This window comes from Strix uralensis, chromosome 2 (assembly GCF_047716275.1).
Source record: "Strix uralensis isolate ZFMK-TIS-50842 chromosome 2, bStrUra1, whole genome shotgun sequence".
NCBI classification, from domain to species: Eukaryota; Metazoa; Chordata; class Aves; order Strigiformes; family Strigidae; genus Strix; species Strix uralensis.
The window spans coordinates 62252371-62278171 of NC_133973.1; the positions used below are offsets into that span (position 1 = coordinate 62252371).

The 25801-nt window shown below is 36.3% G+C and overlaps 1 protein-coding gene across 3 annotated transcripts in view; it reads left to right on the top strand.

Moving 5' to 3' along the window:
- PPP2R3B (protein phosphatase 2 regulatory subunit B''beta) overlaps positions 1 to 25801 on the top strand; it is a 54091-nt gene that overhangs the window by 14641 nt on the left and 13649 nt on the right. For 2 of the 3 annotated variants that reach the window (XM_074858944.1, XM_074858943.1), the window contains exons 3-8: positions 17330 to 17515; positions 19256 to 19359; positions 19928 to 20030; positions 20752 to 20826; positions 24532 to 24618; positions 25048 to 25204. In XM_074858944.1, coding sequence (XP_074715045.1) covers positions 17330 to 17515; positions 19256 to 19359; positions 19928 to 20030; positions 20752 to 20826; positions 24532 to 24618; positions 25048 to 25204 — 712 coding nt within the window. Of the gene's footprint in view, positions 1 to 2466; positions 2678 to 17329; positions 17516 to 19255; positions 19360 to 19927; positions 20031 to 20751; positions 20827 to 24531; positions 24619 to 25047; positions 25205 to 25801 lie in introns of those variants that run through there. The other variant, XM_074858945.1, reaches the window with a different exon arrangement.

Here is a 25801-nt window from a genome sequence, read left to right on the forward strand (position 1 = left end):
TTCAAAATACTGAACATACTGTGCTGATTAAGTGATGATAGACTCTGAGCTCCATTTGAAAAAAAGGAGGGATATCTGCAACTCTTCAAAATGGAGTTCAGAACACTGATTTCTTACTGAGTCTCCTTTAGCAGGTTCAGATGAACTGGAGCTCCAGTCTTCTAGGTTAGCTCTCCATGTCTCAGTCATCTTAATGACATACTACAGCCACCTCAAACAAGGCAATGAATGTAGTAGTGAATGGGAGTGCATCACCTGGTAAAAAGGGGTGAAAATAGAAAGCAATTTTGGTGAGAAGATACCTTTCCTTACTTTAAGGCCTATTTTGCCTGAACTGAAATGTCTGCCTTGCAATACAACCTTCCTGACCTTCCCCAGACATCTTGGTCTGGAACGGGTATCTGTAGCCAGAGTAGGATTCTTCTCCTACTCTAACACCTCAGTCCTTCGTCTCAAGTTCCAGGCATGCTGCTCTGCTGTTGTGTGCTGTGCACCCAGCTCCGGGCTGGCTTCCCTGTGGCCCAAGGGTTATCACAGGTTAGTTGATTTGATCTTCCTAAAAGACAGTGACAGCCAGTTTTGCTCAGTGCAGTTTGATAGTCTGGTCGTGCCAACCACAACATGTCTGACTCTTGCCTTGTCAATTCCTTTCTTGTTCTCCGACTTCCGAAAGAAATAAATATCTTCATAACAAGTTGCAATAAAGAAGCAGGGGAGGGAAACCAGATACTAAATTAAAAAGAAGAAAACAGGCGTTTTGTCGTCATTTATTTTCTAACAATGTGTGTTAAACTGAAAAGGATCTAATTAAGACAAATCCCCCCCTCCCTAGAAGTGTTCAAGGCCAGGTTGGACAGGGCTTTGAGCAACATGATCTAGGAGAAGGTGTCCCTGCCCATGGCAGGGGGGTTCAAACTAGGTGATCTTTAAGGTCCCTTCTAACCCAAAGCATTCTGTGATTCTATGAAATAGTGTTTCACCAGTACTTTTTAATAGTTTTCTTCTTAATCTTATGAGGATATTTACTGTGGGATTTTAACATATTGTTACGCGACAGAATGGCTATGAATGGATGAATAGGGCTAAAGAGTATAGATAACACAGCATGGAGGTGAAATAATGCCATCCAGTAAGAGAAATCTCGAAAGAGTTGTTTTAGTGTTTCTTGGGCTCTGTACATCTTTGTGTAATCAAGAAAGTGGCCTTATTTAAAGCCTGAGGGATGAAAACAGAGTAAGACTGGCCAAATCTCTCCTTTTATGCTGTTAGTAACTAAATTTGTGCATGACAAGGTACAAATACTAAATGGGCAACATACAAGTATCTTAGAGAATTTGGGGGTATTAACAAGTGTTCACGGCTTGAAATGGAATAGCAAGAGTTGCCATACCCATAACTGTAATGGTGATATTTGAAAAAAAAACTTCATCAAAATAGCATCATTACCTAAAGATTGCTATGGTAAAGGTATACACATTTATAATGTGGAAACTTCACCAGTTATCAATTAATGTACCTAAAACTGCAAAGGAGGAAGGACGGAAGGTCATTTTCACTTCCACAAAAGCTTATCAGATTTCTGTTTCTATGAAGAATATTGCTGTAGACTAAAACATGGCCTCCCCATAAAATGTATCTGAGATTCAATAAACTGAAAATAGAGTGGTAGCTGACTAATGTTAGTGCTACTGAAATGTGACAGGTATGCAATCTAGTATGTGGATGTTAATGTTTATAAAACTCCTATTTAAGAAAAAAAAATTTCTCCTGTCAACTTTTTTCAGACTTGGTTACATCATTGATATTTCTAATGTAGCTTTTCTGTAAAACATGATTTAAAGCAGCATTTCATTGTGGTAACATTTGCCTCATTTCTGCTACTGCTTTCTGCCTTAGCATTTGAATGATTAGATTCATGCAATACAGTAACAGATCTGGATGAATGTAAAAAAAATCTATTTCACTAAAGTATGTGAGCAACTCTGAAAGTCCATCTGCAGCTTTTTCTGTTACTGCCTTCATTTTCCCAGCATAATAGGGTTCCTGCTAAAGGACTGAAGAGCTTAAAAGGAATTTAATTGCTGTGTAACAAGCCTTATCCTTTGGTGAGGTACTTTATTGAAGCTAGACAGTGAGTGTTTTGTGACAGAAGGAAAAGCTGAGGGGGATGGGAGGAGGAAGCTATGAAATGACCACGGCTGGCCTCTCTGCATTCCTGTAAGGCTTGCTTTTTTAAAATTGGAAGCTGCTTTTATAGATGCTCCTCCAAACAGGTTTGTTTTTTTCCGTACTGTCCCATTTAGACTTTGGAATGCGTGTATGAAAGGGCAGGCCCCCAAAGTGACTTTCCAATCTGTTTTTGCGATTCCAGCCAAGTTCCCTTTAATGTATGGAGCAAGTGAAGTTGAGCTGACTCTTATAATATCACAGAACTCAGGCGCAGCTGCTGCTTTAAGTGGCACTGTGTGACAGTACAACAGCTCTGCTATTTACTGGGACTCAAGTGCCTGGACTGGCACACAGACATTATATGAAATCCGAAAGCATGAGGATAAAGGAGATTTCTTTGCGGCAGGATCCTGATCTAAGAAAGGAGTTGGCATTGCTAGCTCGAGGATGTGATTTTGTTTTGCCTTCTAGATTCAAGAAGAGACTGAAAGCTTTTCAGCAGGTCCAGGTTTGTCTTTCCATTCTTATACAATTAAGTTATTGTTGTCAGTTGTACTTTTACAACCACACAAACTGCAGAAAATTCATGAAAGTTCATCCTGAACTAGCAGGATTTTGATATTGTTCCATACATGATGATTTCTTCTGTGTTTAGAAGACTGTGCAGGTAGCTTTCTGCAAACAAAAAATGAGTTTACCGAAGCATGTAGCACAAAGTACGATGTTCGCACAGAGGAATATGCAGTGGAAAATTGCACTTAATGCTACTAGACTTAAAGACTCTTTTCCTTAATCTGCATAATCATAATTGCATGCATCTTCCCAGCGGTTTTAGTTTACCTTTTACTGAAACTAGGCATATAAAATACACTGAAATAGACTGTAACCTTACTAACTCAAACGAATGTTAAAAGGTGTTTTCATACTTATATGATGATCCTAAATTCCTTTAGATTATTTTTATTTTGGATTTTGGATGAGATCAGTTGTTGCTACATGGTTCACACATGTGCCTCTGCTGTTTTGCATCAGTGAGTTAAATCCACCATTTTAGTGAGCTCATAATTGAGAATAGAAGTATTTGAAACATATAATTAGAAGGAAAACTACTGATAGAGTAAATGTTCAGAGAGATTATCCTTTGGGAGAGGGGGAAAAGTGTACAACTGTTTTATTGGAGAAACTGAAATTTGGCGTTTCCTCAAACATGCTTAACTTTAAGGCTTTTGGTGGTATGTGAAAGCATTCACTTTGTCCTTACCTCACCCTCACTTCTAATTCATGTACTAAAGGTATATTTGTGATGGTATCTGTGCATTTTTTTTACCCTTTAATTAAGGAAAGTTTAGCAGTTGAATAACAATTACATTATCTTAGGATTTCTGACTTCTAAAATCATTCTAAATATAGCCTGCTACTTAATTTTGAATTCAGTGCACTAGTGTCCCTTTCAGGTGACCTTCAAGAGAGGGCCATAGAGCCCTATGACCCTAAAAAGGTGTTAGCTTTCTGTCCTCTACATTACTATTTCAAATTTGTTTCAGCTGAGCTATATAAGCAATGTTTACTCCTTTGTGCAAAGCAGAATGCAAGTGCTGACCCTGCTGTTCTATACCATTCAGCATAAACTTGTGAATGAAAGGATTTTATGACTTCTGTGCTGAACTGGAGACAGAGAAGGAAACTTGTTGACTAGAGACAGCAGGAAAAGAAAATACTATCATAAGTACTGAAAAGTAGCAGTATCCGTTAATATTTTGGCACCCCAGAGCATGAGGTGAGTTTAGTCTAGTCATGGCATCCTATTGTAAACAAACACACTATTACCTTGTGTGGTGCCCCTCAACTTGATCTGTCTTTCATCGAATGATAGTTGGATCACTTGCACCTTTACAGAGCTTTTTTTATGTCGAGCTAGAAAACATCTTGACGTAGTATGGTAATGCATACCTACAAGCAACTATACTTCAGAAAACAGCTTGTCTAATCTGTAGGGTTTTTTCGGGTTTTTTCTGGTTCAGCATGCTGCTGGCTACAAATGTACATTGCAGACAATGAACAAATATTTTTCATTTTTAACCAGACTTGCACTTCATGGGTAAATGGCAACTGTAGAATAATGTATGTTAAAAACTTAATTATGTTATAAACAAAATTCTTGGGCAGAACAGAAATCTGATGTCCTCAATTTGATATAAGGTATCTTATCCAAGGTTCCTTTTTTTAAGTGGTACTTTGCTTCAACTTCATGACTTTAAGGAGACCTTTTGAAAGTACCTTAAAAAAACCAAAATATGAGTGCTGATAATGCTTGATACAGAAGGTGATGGACATTCTTTATCTTCATGGTAATGTTAATTTCAACTTGTCCTCACAGGTTAGGTACATTTCAAAGAATAGCTATTCATCATGTACATAATCATTGAAGAAATTTCATGTTGAAATTAAAGATTGCTTAGAGTTTTTGTAGAATAACTTGAAAATTTTTTCCTCATTTCAGTTGCTAAGCTTCATTGCCATTGGAGTTTACAACCTCGTGCACCACTGCAATATTTGCTTTCAGACAGAACAGTTCATGAATATGATGTAAAATTAGAATGCTAAAATCAAGCAGAAATGGAAGCCAATCTGTTCTTCTATACTTCTGCTACACTCATAATTTTTCATATCCATGCAGTTTCTATAGCTTGTTAAACAAATGGCAGATTCTTGAGAGGTTTAATGCTGTTAAAGCTAGCCTCTAAAATAAAAAATGAGTAATGGTAGTGGATGGTGAGATAACATGTGGCTCAACATCTGCTTTGAGGTGGGTTGGAATGACTGGGTCTTCCACGGGTTCTAGGAATTCTAAGGCAGTGCCTTTTTGCATAGAGCCATGGAAATAATCTGTGTAGGTCATCCCCTGTGTTTTGGAAGGGGCGGTCATTGGAGTGTAACAAATCAAGTTTCATGAAAATCTTTAAATAGACAACCAGTAGTGAGGTGGGTGGCTCTGGAAAGTGGTAGAACAGGCTGTTTCTCAGTGGTTGCATTTATTAATGAAAATTGATAAAACTGAGCAAAATAGGACTTTCTGGAACGATCAGTTTCTCAGAAGATAAAACAATACACAACTGCTAAAATGTTCTCTATTACTTTGGGGAACTGAATTTTTTAATAGATAACTGCATAAAACAGAGTTTCAGTCTATCTTCTCCTGATGTCGGTTCTAAGAAAGACCTTTCTTAAGTAATTTAACACCTACAGAATATAGTGAACTGGAAATGCAGCACTTGAAGAGGCACCATGTCCATCTTGCTCATCAATTTCTCTGAAACTTTGGAGGGAGAAGAAACTATCACCATGTCAAATGTACTGGCAATTTAAAGATGTGAACTGAAAGGCTTATTATCTGCTGATAGCTGAGCAGTGTTTTAGCCAACAGCTGGTGACATCCCTACCTGTCAGAGCTGGAATATAAGCAGCATCATTATCCAGGCTATGTGAGGAAAATATGTCTGAAGTTGGAAACAAAATAACAGAATGGAATACATCTTTGTACAGTGACATGCTTATACCCATGTAAGTCAGTGTTAGCCAAACTAGGAAAATAGGTATTTTTTGCTACTTAGATGCCACACCATGTTGTAAAATAGTTGAGTTCTAACTTTAAAACTAGACTTTCTTAAAGTCACATAAATCTGTGCTGAATGTGATCATTTAAAAAAAAAAAAAAAAGGGAGGGGGGGAAAGAAATGCTGGCCTAAATCTTGAATTAATCCTCTGAATGTCAGTGCCCAAACTAAGTGCTGGGGTATTTTCTGATACTTGAGCTGCACCATGCCTTTATCTGCTGTTACTACTTGGTGATTCCTGTAGTTGCATGTGTCACACCTCAGTGTGGAAACGGAGAACTGCTAGTTCCATGACCACCTGTTAATGATACTAAATGCTGCTTACACATGCTATTTATGTCAGCTGTATGAGAAATATTTCTTCAACTTCTGCAGTGTCTCACAAGAGTTGCTTTCCTTCTGAGTGAAGTAAGTTTAGACATCAGTGCCTCTTGTTCACTATTGCACTCCTCTGTTAGAGAAATGCTTTATAAATGCTGTGGCATGTTCAAGACGGCAACAAATACAGAGCCTGTAGGTGCTAATGTGTGCTGGGCTAGTGTGTAGTGCACTGATTTTTCCAGTCATGAAGATAACCTTCCCAGTTGTGAGGTAAAATGAATTTTAAAAAGTTTGAGGCAGTTGGTTTTACAGCTATAGTCATAGAAGTAGGTTTTGTAACAGCTAGAGATCTCTGGCAGGCCAGCTTTCCTACTAGCATCAATTTTTCTTTTTTAACATCATTTGGAGACCTTTTAACACCACAGAGGGTGGACCTGATACCCGTTTTTACAGAATAGTTTTACATCAAGCACACAAAGGCTTTTTTTAAAGAACAAAACTCGAGTGTTTGCTGGGAGGGGGAGGGGGTGGAATGGAAATCTCATTCCGACTGTAGCTAATAGTTACACTTGATGCTGGTTTGCTGATATAATGCAAATTTCCTGCAGTGGATGCCAACATTTAAGATAGAATGAAAATATCTAAGCTGCCTGCTGAGACTGTCTAGTTAAGATGAGAGGTTTTCCATAAATGGTCCCTTGCTAATGGATTGCTAGGTCTTAAGCCCTTGCCTCTTAAAGGAAGCTGTAAGCAAACAAAAAAGTAGGTTTTTACCACTTCCTGCAATGGAGACTCCTGGTTCAAGCTTAAAATGTATTGATTGCCCTGTGGTAGCAGCTTCTGTACCTGCTTGTGGCTGGTAACAAATTTATGCAAATGTATACTGTTTCTGTGAAAAAGCCAACATGGTGCAAGTTTGTTACAGCATACTTTACTTGCATGCATGATTTAAGCGTCTCTGTCAGTTCCCTCTGCAGCTAAGCTTTTTGACCCAACAATTCAGACATTGAAGAGTTCCGATTTATTTATTTTTCCCTTGAAATGAAAGTTTCACTAGTCTTTTCTCCACTTTAACATACCTTTATAGCCACTAATGCTACTAATAGCAGATGTTCTATAACTCTTGATGGTAGTACTTTGTATGCAAGAAAGCCTGAAAGAGTTTGGCACATCTTCGTATAAAATATCATTCAACTTTTACAGGATCAGAGGGATAAGGGATTGGTTTTGCAATTGTCCAAATAGGAATTTGTTGGATCATTGCCAGACAAGAAGTCAACAGAATACTTGCTCCAACTGTTGACTCTGCAGCTCAGTAACAAAGCTGAGCTTGTTGATATTTTTCTTGTTGGAGTGGATTTTTCCTGAGCTCAATTGCATTGAGTGATTGAAACTTGTTTTGTTGTAAACATGGAAGGATGAGGAGCTATTGCAGAGTTTAAGAATTAAGTGGATGTCTGTCTTAGCCCTGTTTGTTACTTTTGATGTTGAACTGATGGCCTGTCCTGACAAGAGCTGTTTTCTGTAGACAAATGTTAGAATTGCCTCAGGTGTAACTGACTGTCAGTTTTTTCCCCCCATTAAAATGATGTTTAGGCAGTCATGACTCCTTTGCAGGTAGAATCCCAGTGTGGTCCATTGGCTGTGTACAATCAAAACAATCATGTACTAGGAGGATCTTACCAGCTTGTCTCCTGAAAACAGCTGGAGTAACAGAATATACTGATAAAGAATAGGAGTACTGATTTAACCTACAAATATTTTCTGAGAAAACTGCAACAATGTGACAAACTGGATGTATTAGTGACTTGATTTGACATAATTCATAAAATGGACACTGACAACTTCTCACAGACAGTGACTAATATTTTTGCACCATTTCGGTCTTATCATAAAATGTAGAAGTTACACTTCACAGGCTATATTTTTCTGAAGAATCTTGCTTTCTTTCCACTTTATAATCTGTATCTCTTTCCTTTTGTAAATTTGGCACAGGGCATGTGGAGGGGAGAAAAGTATTTTCACTGGTCAGCCACAGCAAACTGTTAGAGGATCCTATCTCTAAAGCCTTTGGTAAAAGTTTTGTCAGCCAATAAAGCAAGTTACTGATGGACATGCCTGTAATATGCAAAGGTCTTGTGCTTATGGCTTTGGCAGGGAGGTAACTACCTCTTCCTTTTTCCATTCCATCCCCACCCCAGGGCCTTTCTGAATAAATCATTAAATTCTTTAACTGTGTTAACTGGAGTTAGAGTTTAACTTCAGTTAACTGTATTACTGGAACTTTCTTGATGCTGAAGCTGTGTGACTGTACAAAAACCCAAACTTATGCAGCCATGTTTGGAGGTGTTTCTACAGCAATAATGCATTTGCAACAGCATCCTCCAGTTCCCAGCAGGACTGCATGATTTGTCTATGTCCGCTATACCAAATTGCAAATCAGGAGAATCCTGGTATTTCCAAAGTCTGAGTTGTAGAACTTGGATAGGAGATCTGTTAGTGCAGCATATATCTTACTGAAAGTGAGAAGATTGGGAAATACATGCTATAATGGTTAGGTATCACGCAGAAAAGTGATGCTTATTTATCTCAGATGGAGAGTTCAGTCTTCACTGAACTAGTGAAAATCAGGTTTTGACCATTTGAAAGTTTTCCAGTGTTTGCTTGATTAATGCATGCTACTTTTGTGTGTGTGTGTGTGTGTGTAATATCACTTGTCTGTGGTGATCATTTACACATGTTTTTAGTTGAATGTTTTAATTTCAATATGCAAGATGATGTGTATGGAACTATACATAAGTGTATGTATAGTTTTGGGTGGAAGCTTTTCCTGGATACTACTACCTACCGTCTCCTACATGAGATTTAACACACTATCCCAAATAGGTTTGTGTAGATGGTCCAAAGTTTGCATGCTCTGCTGAAATACTGGCTTTCTCTTGTGGCTCATTTTGTCTGTTTCAATATGACTTTGTTAAATTAAAGGGGGAAAAAGTTACTGATAGTTGTGCCACTCTCAAAAATTTCTGAAAGAATGCTTTAAGCTTTAGTAAGACTTTCAAGAGATGGCCTTTACCACAGCACTTTCACTCAAACTGGGTGGGGTGCTTCTTTCCCTAGCTATCATGCAATTAAGAGTAACTAGCTGAACTACTTCTTACTCTGCTGTCTTGAGACTTAAAATAAGGGGAGAAATTAGCTTCAGGTAACAAACAACTAACGATCTTTTTTTAACATCAGAATCAGAGGTTACCATACAAACAGTATTTCAGTGACAAAATAGACCTGAATTCTAATTTGCCAATAAGCTGAATTTTTCAACATTGTAAAATGAATGTAGGCTTTTATCCCTGCCACTTGGTAGCCAAGGATACTCTAGAGGGATTGATGTTTTGCTGTTGAAGTTGATGTTTGCTCTCAACATGGACCACATTAGTGGTGAGTTACTACACTAAAGGTGCAGTAGAATTTGATACTGAGTGATTGGGAAAAAAAAAAAAAAAACAACAAAACAAAAAAAACACCAAACAAAAAAAACACCACACCATACAAAGCAACTAACTCTTCTGAACTTTCTATTTGTAGTTTGGCCACCAGTTGCCAAACCAGGAAGGGTTTCTCCTGACTCAGGTTGTCAGTGGACAGAAGAGAGAACAGATCAGTTAGATTCACCATTTGTTTTATCTTAAGAGTAACAGTGTCTGCACTATGAACTTCTGAACACAATGAGCTTGACGTATGGTTAAGCCAAATACACAAAAGGTTATCCATTCTTAGAGCTGTTTTTATATGCTTATAGCAAATAAGAAATTGAATATATTTTTAGGCCGTGGAACTCTAGTTCTAACTCTATCATATTTTTCCTTCCTTCTGCAAGTTGTAGTGCAAGTTTAGGCCCCTGGACTCCTGACTGCTCTAAACCTCACTGAATCTCTTGATTTGCTTAAGGAATTGCTGCTTGCTGGGATATTTCAATCCCAGAAACTCAGGGTACTTTAATTCTGCCTAAATAGGACAGAGCAGTGTATGGCTCTGTCTCTAGGATAAAGTGGCTTAGTGTTGAGGGTTATCATTTGCATTGAATCACAAGACCAAATCACTGTAGACTTTTGTATACAAATAGGCTTGAGAGTAAACTGCCAAGAACATGCATAAATGAGATGAGAATGATAGCAGCCAATATGTAAAACCAAGATGAGTGCACAACCTGGCATGCAGGCAGGAGACTCCCAACATATTTGTCTGGTTGAAATGTGAAGGTGAGCATGGAATTGCTAACTGGAACACAGGCTGCATTGGGAGGGTTGCTGAACCTTCTCGCTTGTGTTAGCTCAGGTGACCAGTATGTATAGAATCAGAAACGGTGTAGTTTGAAGTAATTTTTTTCTTCTAATGGCATATGGCTAGAACTTTATGGAAAAGTGTATTTTGCATTTCCTTCCCCTCACTGTAGCACAAATTTTAAGTGACTACAGACCAAACTGGATTAGAGAAATGATCTGAGTTAAGGCTAACAATAAAAGTAAGCTAGTCTAAAACTGCATCAGGATTAAAATTAATAAATTTTTATCTCTTACTGTCAAAAGGAAAGAGGAGTGTGTGTTATAAAATTAGTCTCGTAGCACATCCAAAACCAGCTGCCAGACAGTGACTGGAGGATAGTAAACTGAAGTCTGGGATAGGAAGAAGCAACTTGGGACTAAAATGTTAGTTGCCAGAGGAAAGACTTTTGCATATATACCCCAACACCTGTTTTTAGTGTTGGTTCATTTTCTGTAGGTGTCTTTGTGAGCTTGATCGTTCATGTATGTCTTAACTTTCTAAGTTAGGCAAGATGAATCTCAATCTTAGCATGGTTTTAAGCCTAATGTAAGCTTATTTCAAACAATACCACCACAGTATTTCTTCCTTATGTTAGCATCAGAACCATGTTGCTTCTAAATGCGATCAACTCTGTGAGATTGCATGAGGACAAATAGATGTTTTTTTAACTTTGCCTTTTAATTGTCTGGGTGACTTCAGGTAATTCACCATACTGCTTCACTATCACTAGGGCTGACACACGGGTCAGTAAACTCTGTATGTGGGAGTGGGAAAAGATGCAGGTGTACTGTGGTGTAGCTTGCCTTATGCCATGCTGTGAAACTTCATTACTGAGCTTTCAGATTAACTTACTGTTTTCAAGCTATTTTTCAGGGCAGTAGCTAGATTTTAGAGAATAGATTTTTGAAAGCTTTACATTGTCAAAGGGTCATTTTTCACTGAGAAAAAAATGCTGTGAAGCATATCGAGCTGAATGGGAATGGTGCAGCCAGTGAACTCTTGCAGTAATAAATCTGTCTTTTTAGTTTGGCTAGAAAGGGACTAATGAAGAGCATACAGAGAACAAAGGAAAAGCATCACTTCAACTTAGATAATTGGAAATCTGAATGTCTACTACAAGCTAAAGAGAGCTGGTGTTACAGAAGAGGTGTTTCTCTGGGCTTGTCCTGAGGAAAGTTCTTGGGGTAAGCTTAATTAACTATCCTGAAGTGCCTTTTTGAAGGCACTTTAGCATGCCAAAATATTTGAGGTGTTGGAACAGATTTTTCTAAATTAATGTCTTTTCCTTACAAATGAGACTGAACCCTTTTCTAGACAATAGTAGCATAAATATTTTACCTGGTGTCTTTAAGATTTAAATTCCATAAAACTACTGATCATTTTACTTGCTTATCTAGAGCAAAATGTTGAGTTTCAATGTGCAATCAAATAGATAGTAAGTTAAAGAAGAAATATTTCTGTGACTTTATTGGTCCGACTTAGACTGATGTCTATAAAAGGACAGAGATGGGAAAGCTGGTCAGGTAGTCCTTCTGAGCCTGCTTACTGATAACATTTTCTTACATTCACAATTACTATTTCACTTTGATAGACTGTAGGACACCTTGTATTCTGTAAGAACTTACTGAATTTAATAAAGGAGAGAGTTGAGTTCTGTTTAAAAAAAAAGGTGTAGCATAAGCTTAGAATTTTCAGTTTCATGTGCTGAACATTATTTGGGTCTCATCACTACCACCCTGTTCCCCTTTGAGTCTGTGACTTCCATGTTATATCGAATATCAGGGAACTTCATACAGTATCTACTTTTGTTGGGTGGTTTATTAGTATTTTATGCAGATGGTTGCAGGGATGTTAAGATTTAAAAGGCTGAATAGCATACCTCCATAGAAAATCCTCTTAGCTTATTATGCACTTTGTTTTACCGCGGTAAGATTAGCGTAAAGTGTGATATGTAAGAATAGGAGAACCAGTCTATTGAGAAGTATTGCCACATTCCCTTTTTTTAATTACCTAGTTAAAAATGCTGAGAATTTGAAGCAAACTTTTACCTATTTGATAGGTAAAAATATCTTTATAGTATTTTCAGTATTTAATGCCATATTTTGTTTGGGATTGTGGTGTACCACTTCTTGGTGAAAACTTGATGTGAAATTTGGCATAAATGTGAAGTAGAATTTCTTGGGGGTTTTATTGTCTTAACCCTGTTGTATGTATTCCATTGACTTTTTTCCGATATGGACATCCTTATGGAAACTCATGTCAAATAATACAGCAAGAGCTGAATGCTAACTCTAAATACATTTTAAATCTTTTTTCAGAGAAAGAGGCATAACAAATGTTGGTGTCTGTCGGATACTAGAAAGCATCAGCATTTCTGAATGAAGTTATCTTTTTCTGTAGTCATGTAAAAATAATGCAAATACCAAATCAGTTCAATGAGCTTGTGTCTTTAGTAAGCTGTCTAAAAAAAATACTGCATTCGTAAACAAATTTACCTTGTTTCCTTTTCTATCAAGTCCTTTTTAAGTGAGGGTTCCCTCACTTGCATTCAAATCCACATATTCAACTCCTTGTGGAGTTCAGTACTTCTGGTTAATAGTCTCTCTGTGCAGATGTAGATCTAGACTTTACTGAGGGTACATCTGGGAACAAGCACCCCCTTTCTTTTTATTTCAGAAATACATCCTGTTGTTGAACAACTCCATCATAGGGTAAGCTCTTTCAGTTGAGAAAGAGGGAAAAGGGCACCTCATCTTAAAATCCCCACTGCCTTAATTTTTGCTTAATATCAAGTTAACTGCCAAGTGCAACTCATCTGTTGGTAGATATAAGAAGACTATCTCACAAGAAGACTGAACTTCTCTCTTTGGAATAAGATGTATCCATGTTCTATGGTATTTACTAACATATTACTATATTGTAATTATAATGGTTTCATAACATTTTTGCAACAGTTGTTCATAATACAGTTGGAAAAGGATCTGGAGAGGTGCAAAATAAAATGGGAGGGGTGCCCTTTTGAACAGTGACCCCAGTGGGATATAAACTTCCACTTCCTCCTTTGTAAAAGTGAAAACAAATAAGCGTTGGACTGTGGACAGTCCTTATGGTTCTATATGTCAGTAATGAAAACTGATTCTGTATTAAAGGTTTTCGTGAATTCTTTTACAGAAAAATCTTACGTAAGTTTGTTTATATTATTACAAACAAGGAATTTTCAAGGAACCCTCATTTCTCTTCTTTTACACAAAACTTAAACTGCAGTGGCAATTTTACAATATGATTAATTTCTGAACTTTAACCTTTGCAATAAGTATATGTAATGTGCCCTTCAGTCCTGTCACTGGAGTGCACATCTGCTTTTGAGTTATTTACAAGCTTATGCAGCTGTTATCCTTAACTCCAAGTGTGTTATTGTTTGTGCTAATTCTCTGCAAGTTGCAGGGAAAATCTTCACTTGCTAAAACAGTCTCTTTTGTAAGTTTAGCTTACTGGTACCAGTATTAAATCTTTTAACTTAGTCATAAGAAAATGTAGATCACTTTCTAAGTGTTAAATTGACTACTGAAATTGAATAGTTGTGTAAAAAGAATAACAGACTGTCGCTGTAGAATTTTCAGCCAAAGATTCAGTGTTAGCAGATTTCTAATAGTTCTTTGTTAATGAAGGAATTCCCTGGTTAAAGTTGTTACTAATTTCAGAACAGCTTAATCTCACATAATTAATGCATTTTGATTGCCCTGGAATAACAGAACTGACTCTTTTCATCAGCTATACAATACGTGTATCTGCAGAAGTAACTAGCTGAAATTATAGAAAGTAGTGAAGAGCCCTTTTAGTATCACATGTTCCTTCATTAGAGTACATACAGCAGAGCAGCCTCAGTTGTACAAGGAGCCTTTCAGTTGTCAGATGGGATTCAGACTGAGAGAAAAGAAACCCTGGCCCTTCTTGGGAAGGTGAGGAGGGAGAGGAAATGCAATACTAAATTTGTAGTGCATTAGTTGGAGCTGATAGTTTTGGACAACTTCTTTCTTTGGTACAGGCTCTTATCCCTGTGTTGAGTGATGTAACAGTGCAATTCAGTTGTCCAACTGCAAGTTGCTAGTGGCATTTAAGAAGCATTAGTGTGCTCAGAACATCCGTGTGGCAGATGCTGCACAAGAGCTGTGCTCCAAGCTTGCTGCTGGATAGCACATGGAATATTAAAGGGCATTTTGGTTTGTGCCCTAGATAGTATTCTTACTAGATACTTATATGTAGACACCAAATAAATCTATCAGAAATTATTGTGAAGTGATCATACACTTTCTAATGCAAATGAAGCATTTTTGTAGTTGTTCTTTCACTGACTTTGAGAAACCAACATGTTTCTCATAGGCAACATCTTTCAATATAGGGAGAGTTACTTTGTCTTGCAGTGAGAGGTTTATATTCTATACTTGGTTTTAGAGTTCAGTAAGTATACTGTCCTACAGATTAAATATTATATATTTTTACACTAAGCGTGCTGAATTCAAAGTCACTTTTAAATGTAACAGTTTCATCTTAGAAAAATTAATTTTCCTCACCTACGTGTCTTCAGTTCTGAATCTGTTGCTTGATGTCCTCCTCACAATCATGGTTTGAAACATGTTTACAACAAAAAGATTAAAAATAAATAAAGACTTTATTGTGTTACTCTTAAATAACAACCAAGAAGTTCCATGTACTAGGCTAGGTCTTACTACAAAGCCTGAACTGAGTTGTCCACATGCATTTAATTATAGCTTTTAACCTGGAGCAATGGAACTCATTTATTGTGTCCTCTGAGGTATCTGAAGTAAACTAGTAATTTCGGTAAAAATATAAAATTTCTGATGAACAAATAGTTCTGTTGATAGCCTGCCTTCTTCTCTTGGGACCTTTCCAATGTAGTCTTCCCTCAGCCACTGCCTTTCCTTTTAAAATAAGCTTTTTTTAATCTGAGGCTCTAAATTTTCCTAACTGTGGATTTTAAAAATGCCTTGTCTGTCTGTACTAGGTTTTCTTGAAATATTGGTTTATCTCATGTTACCTGAAACATTCAGGGGATGTTAGTAATCTATAATTAATGCTTACCCTTTTCTCAGATGCAGCACATCTTATGGGGCATCTCTGAAGAACTGGAACACCTGCTGCTTCAATAGCAATTTGAGTAATTCGCATGGGAGTGGCTATCCAGGCAGGTCTTGTAAATGGGGAAAGGGGGAAATAAAATAACCTTCCAGTTCAAAATGAATGTGAGTTTGAATCTGTGAAGTAAAAGATGGTTTGATTGCCTGGTGCTCAAAAGTGAGCTAGCTATCTGGCTGTGTGGTACCAGTCCAAAGAATAGGTCGTTAGTCCTATTTTGTGTAGGGTTGCTGATGCTGGGTTTCTAAAATGAAACAATGTGTTAATCCAGTTGTATACATTATTTATAGTGCTGGTGGTAAAGTTACTTAGAGAATAAAATGTTGCTCTCTTTATTCTTCCCAAAAGTTTGGAAGTCTATGGTTGGAAGGGATTTTTGATGCCCTGTGGGCACTTTTGTTCTAAGCTGATGCCTCATTAGCTGGACCACTAAACTAATGACAAGGTATCAAAAGTTGTAATTTACAGGATTCTTTGAAAATGACAGACATTGATTCTAGGTATCATAGTTTCAAGGTAACTTTTTCCTCTATGAAATAAAACTTGTAACTCTGAGGTAATTCTGCAGCCATGATCAGGAATGCTGGCTCAAATGCAGAGGAAGGGAAAGAAAGGTTAATTCAGGCTTTTTTTAGCATGTGTAGCGTTCCAGTGAAGGCTCCTGCATTGGAAAATTAAAATCTGCTGTCTGTAAGCGCCTAGTTCTTTCACTGACTTAAGGAAGGATTTTGTTTGTGGTAGGAAAGCTGGATGTCTTTACAGGCACTTTGACAAAGATGATAAGGAGTAAAATGAAGGTTGGAGGTTATGGGGAATTTTTTGGGGGTTTTTCCCCCAATTCCGGTTGGAAATGAGAGATGAAATTCAGGATCTTGAACACATTTAACAGTAGGATGAGCCACCTTATAGCATTAACCATTGTTTTTACCTTTAAATGATGGCCTTGAGATGAAAGCTTCATGTTTAATTGCTAACTTTGAGTTGCTGCATACTGTGTTGTTACTTTGTTATCTTTGTTTCTCTGCCTTATTGGACTTTCTTTTGAAAACTAAGTACAAGGTAAATAATTCTTTACTGAAGCTAAATGCATTTAAATTTCTCTTGTTACTGGTCATCTTTTTTTTTAGTAGTACAGTATATTACAAATTCTTGAGAAACAGATTTATAAGCTCTTGTGCCATAATTCTATATAGGTTACCAAAAAATCCCTCTGAAGGAATTGTTTACTACCTTTATAAAATGTAACATTTTTTTAGGATTAAAAAAAAACCCAAACCATCTTCACTGTAACTAAATTAAACAGGTTGGTAGTTTGTAACAAAGTTGGTATGCTTATTTCAAAAGTCTGAATCTGTAAAACTAGAAGTATTTCAAAAGCAAATTCTTTCCTGACCTGTTAAGCTAGAAATTGAAAGTTTTTTTCTGAAACTAATAATATAACCTGAGTTATTTCAGACATCTCCAAGAAGCTGTCTAGTGTATTAATCATGAAACTTGATATGTTGAAGACTGAAGTTGTTTTTATTAAATTTTTAACATCCTAGAAATCTTTCTAAATGACAGTTTTTGGAAATACTCATGAATTTTTCCATTATGCTGCTCTTCTTAAATAGCTTATTCAGCCTATCATCAAAAATCTTTTTGGAGGTGTGTTGTAACATAATACCAAAAGATTCAAGTGATCTGAGGATGACAATTATACATGATTTCATTGTATCTGACTGTCAAATGTGTATTTATCTATTTAGGTTCAGACAAAGAAGGAAGAAACTTTGCCACCATCGCTTAGTCAGAACATTCCAACTTTCTATTTTCCTCGAGGATGTCCTAAGGAAAAAGTGAATATAGATGCTGTGATTGCCAAAATTGAGAGAACTTTCTCTGAGTTTCCAAATGAGAGGGCAACATTAGAAGACATGGGGAAGGTTGCAAAGGTGAGAAATTGCTGTCTGTCTGCTTTTAATACTGAACACTCATGGAAAGGAAATATGAGTTCTGTGTGCTTTTTTCATTATGTGTTTTTATCTCCTACAAGGTAGTACCAATTAAGGCATCATATTTGAGATTTGTTGATAGCACAGTTATGTGTGAAAATCTTTGCCTTAACTATGTCTCAAATAACCCTATGCTTTGCTTACAAAAAGAAACAGACATTAAAACAACAAAAGTTGAACTATTTTTTTAGTTGCATAAACAATCAAATACTGAAGGGCACATTGTATGTTGTTCTGTGTTCTGTATTGACCAACAGATTTAAGGCAGAAGCACTGTTAATATGAAATTTGTTTTCAGTTGTCCACACTGTTTTATCTTCATTCAACAGTGTCATGAACCTCTGTTGTTAGGACATTGAAAGACACTATGGTTTGGTACTTGTGATTATAGCCCTGTAGTTATTACCGAAGAGCTAATTTAGTTACAGCAGAGTGACAAAATACTGAGTTTAGGAAACAGCAATATTAAGTTCTGTGTAACAGACAGTAAGCTACTTAAATTAAATTTAGATTTCCATTTTGTTATATTGAATCAATTCTTGAAATATCACTCAAAGTCATGGTAATATCAGGTTCTTATCCCTGTTCCTGTCACTTTGCATTTAAAGCCCAGGGTCTAGAAAATAGAAACAAAGACATTTCACAAGAGTAGGACTGGGGGTTCAAAATCTCCTTGTTTGCCTCACCAGAAGTGTTTAACTGCTAAGCTGAATGATAGGATTCCTGCCTTCCACAGCTCCTTTCCATGTAGAAGTGCAGAGAGATGGAAGAGACTCTTCCTTCTCAGCAAGAAAGGTGGAAGGGTCCAGTCGCCTACAATTCAGTGATGAAAAGCATCATCCTGAAGCATAGAGAAAAGCCTCTCGGTCTGAGAACAGTATTTGTCAAACTCACTTTTTCTTACTTTTTAAAGTACTTTTTAAACTACTGCATGAGAAGTAACTGTCTCTTTGCTCCAGTAACCTTATACATCTTGCAGTATTCACAATCTTCTTTGAGATCCACATGAGATTCTCAGAGAGGCCAGCATGACTGATTACTCCAAGTTGTAGTCAGTTTTAGGCAAGACCTAGGCACTTAACTGTTATGACTGAGGCAGCTTGGAACAGACACAGAAGCAGTACTGTAGGTATACGGGAGTACTGAAGTTGTGAAGGAGTAACTGTTGCATATCCTGAAGCAAGATGCTGCTGCTCAGGGTAGGCTGGCTTACTACTTAAAAACTGGATAGAAGACGTGCATGCATATGCAAGGATGCAGATGAGTTGAGCCTTCCTTTGAGACAAATGTAAACTTGCTCCAGTTCAGAAGTTGTGTAACTGTACTGTCTTGACTTCAGCTTAAAGATATCCAGCCCTTTAGCAGAGCTTATTAGCATGGACTCTGTTCCGCTGCTTGGAGCATGAATAGAGCAGACGTGACTGCATTCATCTGTTAGGAATGTTGCGAGTCACCCTATGTTTTGCTTTCCACTTTTGGATTTCAGCCTAAAGCAGTTACTTAAAATTCATTATTTTGGAAGGTGCAGTTGGTTTCAGAAACGGTTAAAAAAAAAAAATCTGTGCCTTAATATTTTCTTCTTAACACTTGTAAAATTTAGTTTTTGAAAGATTTGTAAATAAGAGAATAACCCTCAGATAAGCAATCAATAAACTGACTTGATGTATGCTTTAATTCTAGGCCTGTGAATGCCCACTTTACTGGAAAGGTCCTTTGTTTTATTGTGCTGGAGGTGAACGAACAGGATACGTGTCAGTTCATAAATTTGTTGCAATGTGGCGGAAGTAAGTAGATTACTTTTTTTAGAAGTACGGCATTTTATTTTAATTGAAATGTGATATTTTAAGCTCTGAATGAAATCCAATCTGTGAAGGGGAATAAAACACTTTCCCATAATCAACCATTGACAGCAAATGTGTACCTGGCAAAATGTAACTAAATGATCACTTTATAACATAAACAAGCAAACAAATCTTTATTTACAGGGTTTATAGATTTTTAAATGTTTGGTAAATGACTGGCTGTTTATGGGAGAAGTGAAAACCATGGCCTTAGCTTGTAGATGCCAGTTCTGGACAAAATGCTTTTTATTCTTTCTAGTGCTCTTTCCACTTCTAACCTAAAAATGTCCTCTCATGTAATCAACTACATAGTGTACCCACCTCCTTCAATGTAAATGTATGAGACAGTACTGCTTTGATAAGTTTTCTTGGAGTGTACTCTGATATTTTTAATTAGCTTTTGAATTAAATGTGGTTGCAGTTTCATAGGCCTTGCTCTAGGATGCCTGTATACAAGGTAGCATGAGCGATTTTCTGTACAGAGTATTAAATGGAAACGTTTACATTTCAGAATACTTCAGACCTGCTATGATGATGCTGCAAAGTTTGTTCATCTTCTAATGAACCCTGGATGCAACTACTTGGTGCAAGAAGACTTCATTCCTCTTTTACAAGTAATTTGCAACTGAAACTAGTTCTGAAAACACAACAAAATGATGAGCTGGCAAAGTCCTGATTTTTTTTTTTTGAGCTAAACATACTTTTTCATGGTCTTCATTAAAGTTTATTGATGATATTTAGTGTAACTCACTTTGTATGGTCTACTGAGATGCTAGTGAGTGACTTATCTTACAGTTAATAATTTTATGTAAGGTGAGGTCTTTTTTAAGGTGCATGAATTTAAAATTGCTTGCAGTAATAGCACGTGTATCAGAGAATCCTTACAGTTTAGAAAAGCAGTTGGGGGTTATTTAAGTCAAGGAGGCCCTTTGGCAGCCAAAGGAAAAGTGGTGTATGAATTCAAGAGAATACAGTTTCTCTCAAAGAGCAGTAAGCAACACCTTTACTAAAGAATGAATGAAACCTAAATTAGCTTTTATGGAATCATAGTCAGCTACCAAATTACAAGCTACAGTGGTCAGCAGTGTTCAAAATCTTCATCACATCTAAAACATGGGAAAGCTTATGTTTATCTGGCTTCTTTAAAAGATAATTTTACTTTCAAAAAGCAGTGTTATTTATATGAAGCATGGTCTAAATGAAGTTGTCATTAATGATTGTGGTGGTTAATTTGAACTGTTTTGGTTAAGGAAGCAGATATGCTATTCTATGCTAATTCTTTTACATAGTCACTAATGAATAGTGTTTGGGATATTGTTATTCCTTTTTTTCTAGGATGTGGTGAATAGTCATCCTGGCCTATCATTTTTAAAAGAAGCATCTGAATTTCATTCTCGGTACATTACCACAGTAAGTGATTTTTATTTGGAAAAGCTATTTTTTGTTATGAAGTAGGAAAATCAAAATTATTAAGATTAGTCAATATGTATAAGCATCTTTGTCCCTTGAGAAAAGTTGAGTATGCTGTCTTGATTTCTACATAACTAGAAATCTTATGAAGGAAGACTCAATTTCTTAAGCATCATAGTTTTTCTTAACATTTATAAGAAATTGCTGAACTTAATCCTAATAAGAGAAACACTGAGTTGTAATGGTGTAGGATAAGTTAATGAACATTAAACAAAGAGCAGACTGTTGTCTTAAACACTTGATTGTGTCTATAGACTGTACTCCTTAGAATCCTGACCTTACTCTGGGTTTAATGAAATGGAATTTTGAACGAAAGGTCTATATTAACATGATTATGTTCACTATTAAGTAAAATAATGGTAATTCTGAAGCTGCTTGCCACTTTCCTCTCTGGGGATTTCTCTTTCTAAGCAGGTTTTATGTATAAAAAGTTCCATTTCTCTTTTCCTAGGGTTATGTGACTGAAGTATTCTTTCTGTACCCAAGGGAAAAATCAGTGACACTAAATTTTTTTCAACTGTAAACTGGACAGCTGATTCCACTGAAGCGTCAAAATTAAAATTCTTCAAAATGACATTCAGTTCACTTTCTTTGTGCATGTGAAAAATAGCTTAATGAATATTCTCCAGCAGAAAACATGCAGAGTTGATCATCTTTTATCCAGCTTATAGTTTGACCCAGACCAAAACTGTGGAAGCTTTTTTGAAAGCATTTGGTTTTGGTTCCTTATATCCTTTTTACTTTGCTTCTTGTTATAATGATTACATGAGCTCCCAGAACTTTCTAGTCAGATGTGACTGAAGGAAATGTTCTGCCTGTGAGCAATTTTCTTAATGGATTCTGGGTTGTATCAAAGCCTGCACTGCTTAAAATTGTGAAAGCTCGCTGCCTGTCCTGAAGGACCATAGGAGGGAAAAGGTCCTGCCACTTCCAGTTACTTTTCTTTGGAGGAACATCTTATTTGAGTAGGCCTGAGTCTAGCAATATTGAGTAAATTAGTGCTGGCAATACTTTTCTAACAAAATTTAGTGTGGTCTTCAACAGAAATCTGAGTTTAATCAAAAATCCCGGAAGTAAACTAGTATTGTTATGAATATAGCAAGAATATTTGGAATGCTGCTCTGAAGATCAAGAAATGGCAGGACTATCTGCCCTTTCTTGTCCTATTTTAGGATGGAGTAACTGTTGCTCAATACAGTCTTCTAAAATTCTATCCTGCAAAGTATTAGTAATAATTATAGATCCTTTTTTTCGAAGATGAAGTGAGGCATTTCATACCTGTATTCAAAGTAGCTTTACCTTGCTCAATGAAGCTTCATCTAAAGGATTTTTTAAGCATTGCAGTTGAAAATTTAATATCTGTTCATGCAGACTTTCATTTAACATGTAACTGGTCCATTTTTCTGCTGTATATGTTTGTATATACATACATGTATATATGAGTATGCATACATATATTACACACATGTCTAGTGAAGCAGGTGTCTTCTAAGTATTGTTCAATCATGGCAGCAGTCAGTTCTGTCTACTAGGATATAGATTGGTTGGTTGGTCAGTCTAATGATGTTAGGTACATATGTTCAAGATAAAGTTGAAATATATTAAAAACGTTTGCCCGGACAAGTGCGATACTACATTTAATCTGTGAGTATGCTGTCTATATATCCGAACTATGAATTCTTGAAATTGTAATCTCTGTATTGCACCATTTCCTCTCCCTTCTGACAAACCACTGTGCAGCATAGTAAAGAAGGCAATTCCCTGATAATTTGCTTATACTCTGCTTCAATTCACTTTAGAAGACCGTTTTTAAGTCTGTTCCCAGTTGTCTTTAACAAACATTCAATTTTGGTTTTATTTTTAGACCAGCTAAATGTATAACAGATGAGATAATGACATGCAGATGGATTAAGTTGCAAAGCGAAGGCAAAACCTTTTTAGAAAAAATTGCTTTGTAGTATAAGCCAAAAATGGGCCTTTCCTAAACTCACAATTAGAATTGAGCTAATTAAGTTTCAGAAGTAGGCTAGTCTATTCTCCTTTCTGGATTTATTGAACCAGCTGTTCTTGTTCAAAGTAAGAGCTGCAGAGCTTGCTGCATGCTACAGTTTTAAGCTTTATTTTAAAACTTAGCGAATAAATTACTCTTCTATTTGTAATTTAGGAATGATTGGTTTGTTTAAACTATTGATTTACTGCAATTAAAATCTGAAGTGATAAAAACTTAAATAATAAAGTCTTTCATTTGGAAGAGGTTTGATTTGGGGGAAAAGGATTCCTAAAGAGATGGTTCTTCTAGGTAGCAACCACTGTGTGGCAAATGAAAGGCTACACATGCAATACTTGGTCTTGCTAATTAGCAGGTATAATCAATCTCCAATCAAGCAGTTACAGTTTGTAATATGTTTAGATTTTTTGTCCACTTTTGTTAAGGGGTGAATGACTAACTTGAAATGTATATTGGGTTGATTTAGGTCAAACTAATTGAAGCGAATACTGAATTCAGTTAAACAGAAAAAACATATTTTAAAGTCTTATGTCTGTAAACTAAAACTAACCAAATTACACTGAATGGGTGAGTTTACTAAAATAATGTATATGTAAAACTGATTTTAAAAAAGTGTTGGATACTCAACTGGATGGATTTGTTTCTGGTTCCAATATCAGTCATGGCACAAGAACTAGTCATCTTGCTTGCACAGGTTTTTGTTCTTCAATTAGAAAACATTTAGGTACTCTTAATACTATTAACAGGCTTTCTCCAAGTAACTTTAAATAGAATAAAATTAAATGGGGAAAAACATATTCCCTCTGCACCTGCAGGAAGTATTTCTGTTAAATGTTGATTTGTTGTATTTGCAGACTTCAGAAGTAGCAACATCCCTCTGTACTCTGTTCCTTAAACAGACCCAATTCTATTTCTGTAACTTCATTTATGAAGTAAAATATTCTTATGTAAATATAGGTGTTTAAATTTGAAGTAATGAGATATATTAATATAGGTTTATTAGATAATCCTGTAGATCTGGAAGACTGGGAGGTAGTGAAGTTGCCAGTAGACATATTCTGGATAGCCTACAAGTATTCTGCAACTTTAGTGTGCAAGATATGGGTACTGCGGCATTGAAATAAGACTTATCAAGATTAGTTTAGATACAGACTTAGAAATGGTTTGGTAATATAACATGAGAGGCATCAACTTACTAATTAGAACAACAGAAATAGGGGAAAGATGGAGTTCTGTAATGCAGCTGGGTAAAGAGTGCTTTGGTTTCTTTCTAAAGTGGCTCATGTAGTTCCTGCAGTCTGTTGCTGTATACTTTATGCAGTTGGTGAAGTAAAATATAGAACAAAACCAAGTTTAATGCATCGAAGTGATTGTACTAGTTTTGACCCTTCACATCTAAAGCTTTACCTAGATTGAGTAATTGAAATGTGTTATCTAGTCATAAATGTCACAAAATATGATGGCTTGAAGTAATAGGCTTGAATGGCTTGAAGTTAATGGTTGGACTAGATGATCTTCAAGGTCTCTTCCAACCTACATGATTCTGTGATTCTGTGAAGACTTACATTTGACAAATGCTTGGGAGGGTATTTAGTTAGCATATCTAAGGTCACCTTTCCATTTTCTGTTTCTTGCAGGTTATACAGAGAATATTTTATACAGTAAATAGGTCCTGGTCTGGGAAAATAACTTGTAACGAGCTCAGGAAAAGCAACTTTTTGCAGGTATATAATATCTAAAATTTTTCAAGACAGATGTTTCTATAAGTTTTTAAAACCACATTAACTAAATGCTTAAGGGAGTAAGTAACTTAAGTAGCATTTCTTCCTTTTCCAAAAACTGGTGAAGCTCAATTGCATTAATTCTCATACACTACAATATGTTTAATTGTCATCTTTTTATCTAGAGCTGTATAAATGCATGTGTGATTAGCAGAAGTCTGACTGATCTCCTTATTCTTCTATGGACACATTAGTTTTCTACTTTGTGCGTTCAGTCTTTGCTGTGATGCTGCATGGTGTGCACTGTCTCTGAAGATAAAAAAATGTTCCCCTGAAATAGCATTAGATATTGACTTGGTTATGAGAACTCAGATCATTCGACAAATGTCTTACAAATTCTTTAATGTGTTCTATTTATCCTTCTGATAATAGAATGTGGCATTATTGGAAGAGGAAGCTGATATTAACCAGTTGACAGAGTACTTCTCATATGAACATTTTTATGTTATCTATTGCAAATTTTGGGAGCTGGATACAGACCATGACCTCTATATTGATCGGAAGGATTTAGCTCGCCATAATGATCATGGTATGACAAATAAAGCACCTTTGTTTACATGTATTAAATGACCTGTAAACTTTCAACTGAGGAAGTAGTTAACAGCCAGGGTCAGTGTTCATGAGTCTGTTGGTATAGCTGATCCTGCTGACTAGTGAAATAAAGCAGGGCAAGTCATCTGTGACACTGCTTTGTGTCTAGCAATACCAAATTTGAGGAAAATTCTGAATCTGAGTTGTGCTCTTGGCAAACTAGATGAGGAAATAAATTTTTAAGTGTGCGGGCTTGATATGAAAAAAAATCAAACCTCTCCATTTGGTGGTTTTGGGTTATTGGAAACAATCCATTTTACTGATATTATTCAAGTAGCATAGCTCTTATGGCAAGGTACGGAAAGAGCAGAAAAAGGCAAACATACATTCAGGTACTTTGCTTATTTTAAAGTTCTGCTAGCTCAGCTGCAGTACATTTTGGTTTAATATTATTTAGCAGCTTTACATTTTCTATATTCACAATATACAGTGACTGTGATTTTTGTAGTCTTGCACACTCATACCTATTTTAAATACTCTTGTAGCTTGCGTGGAACTGTTGGGTGTTTTTGGACGCTGTGTGTCCATTGTCATC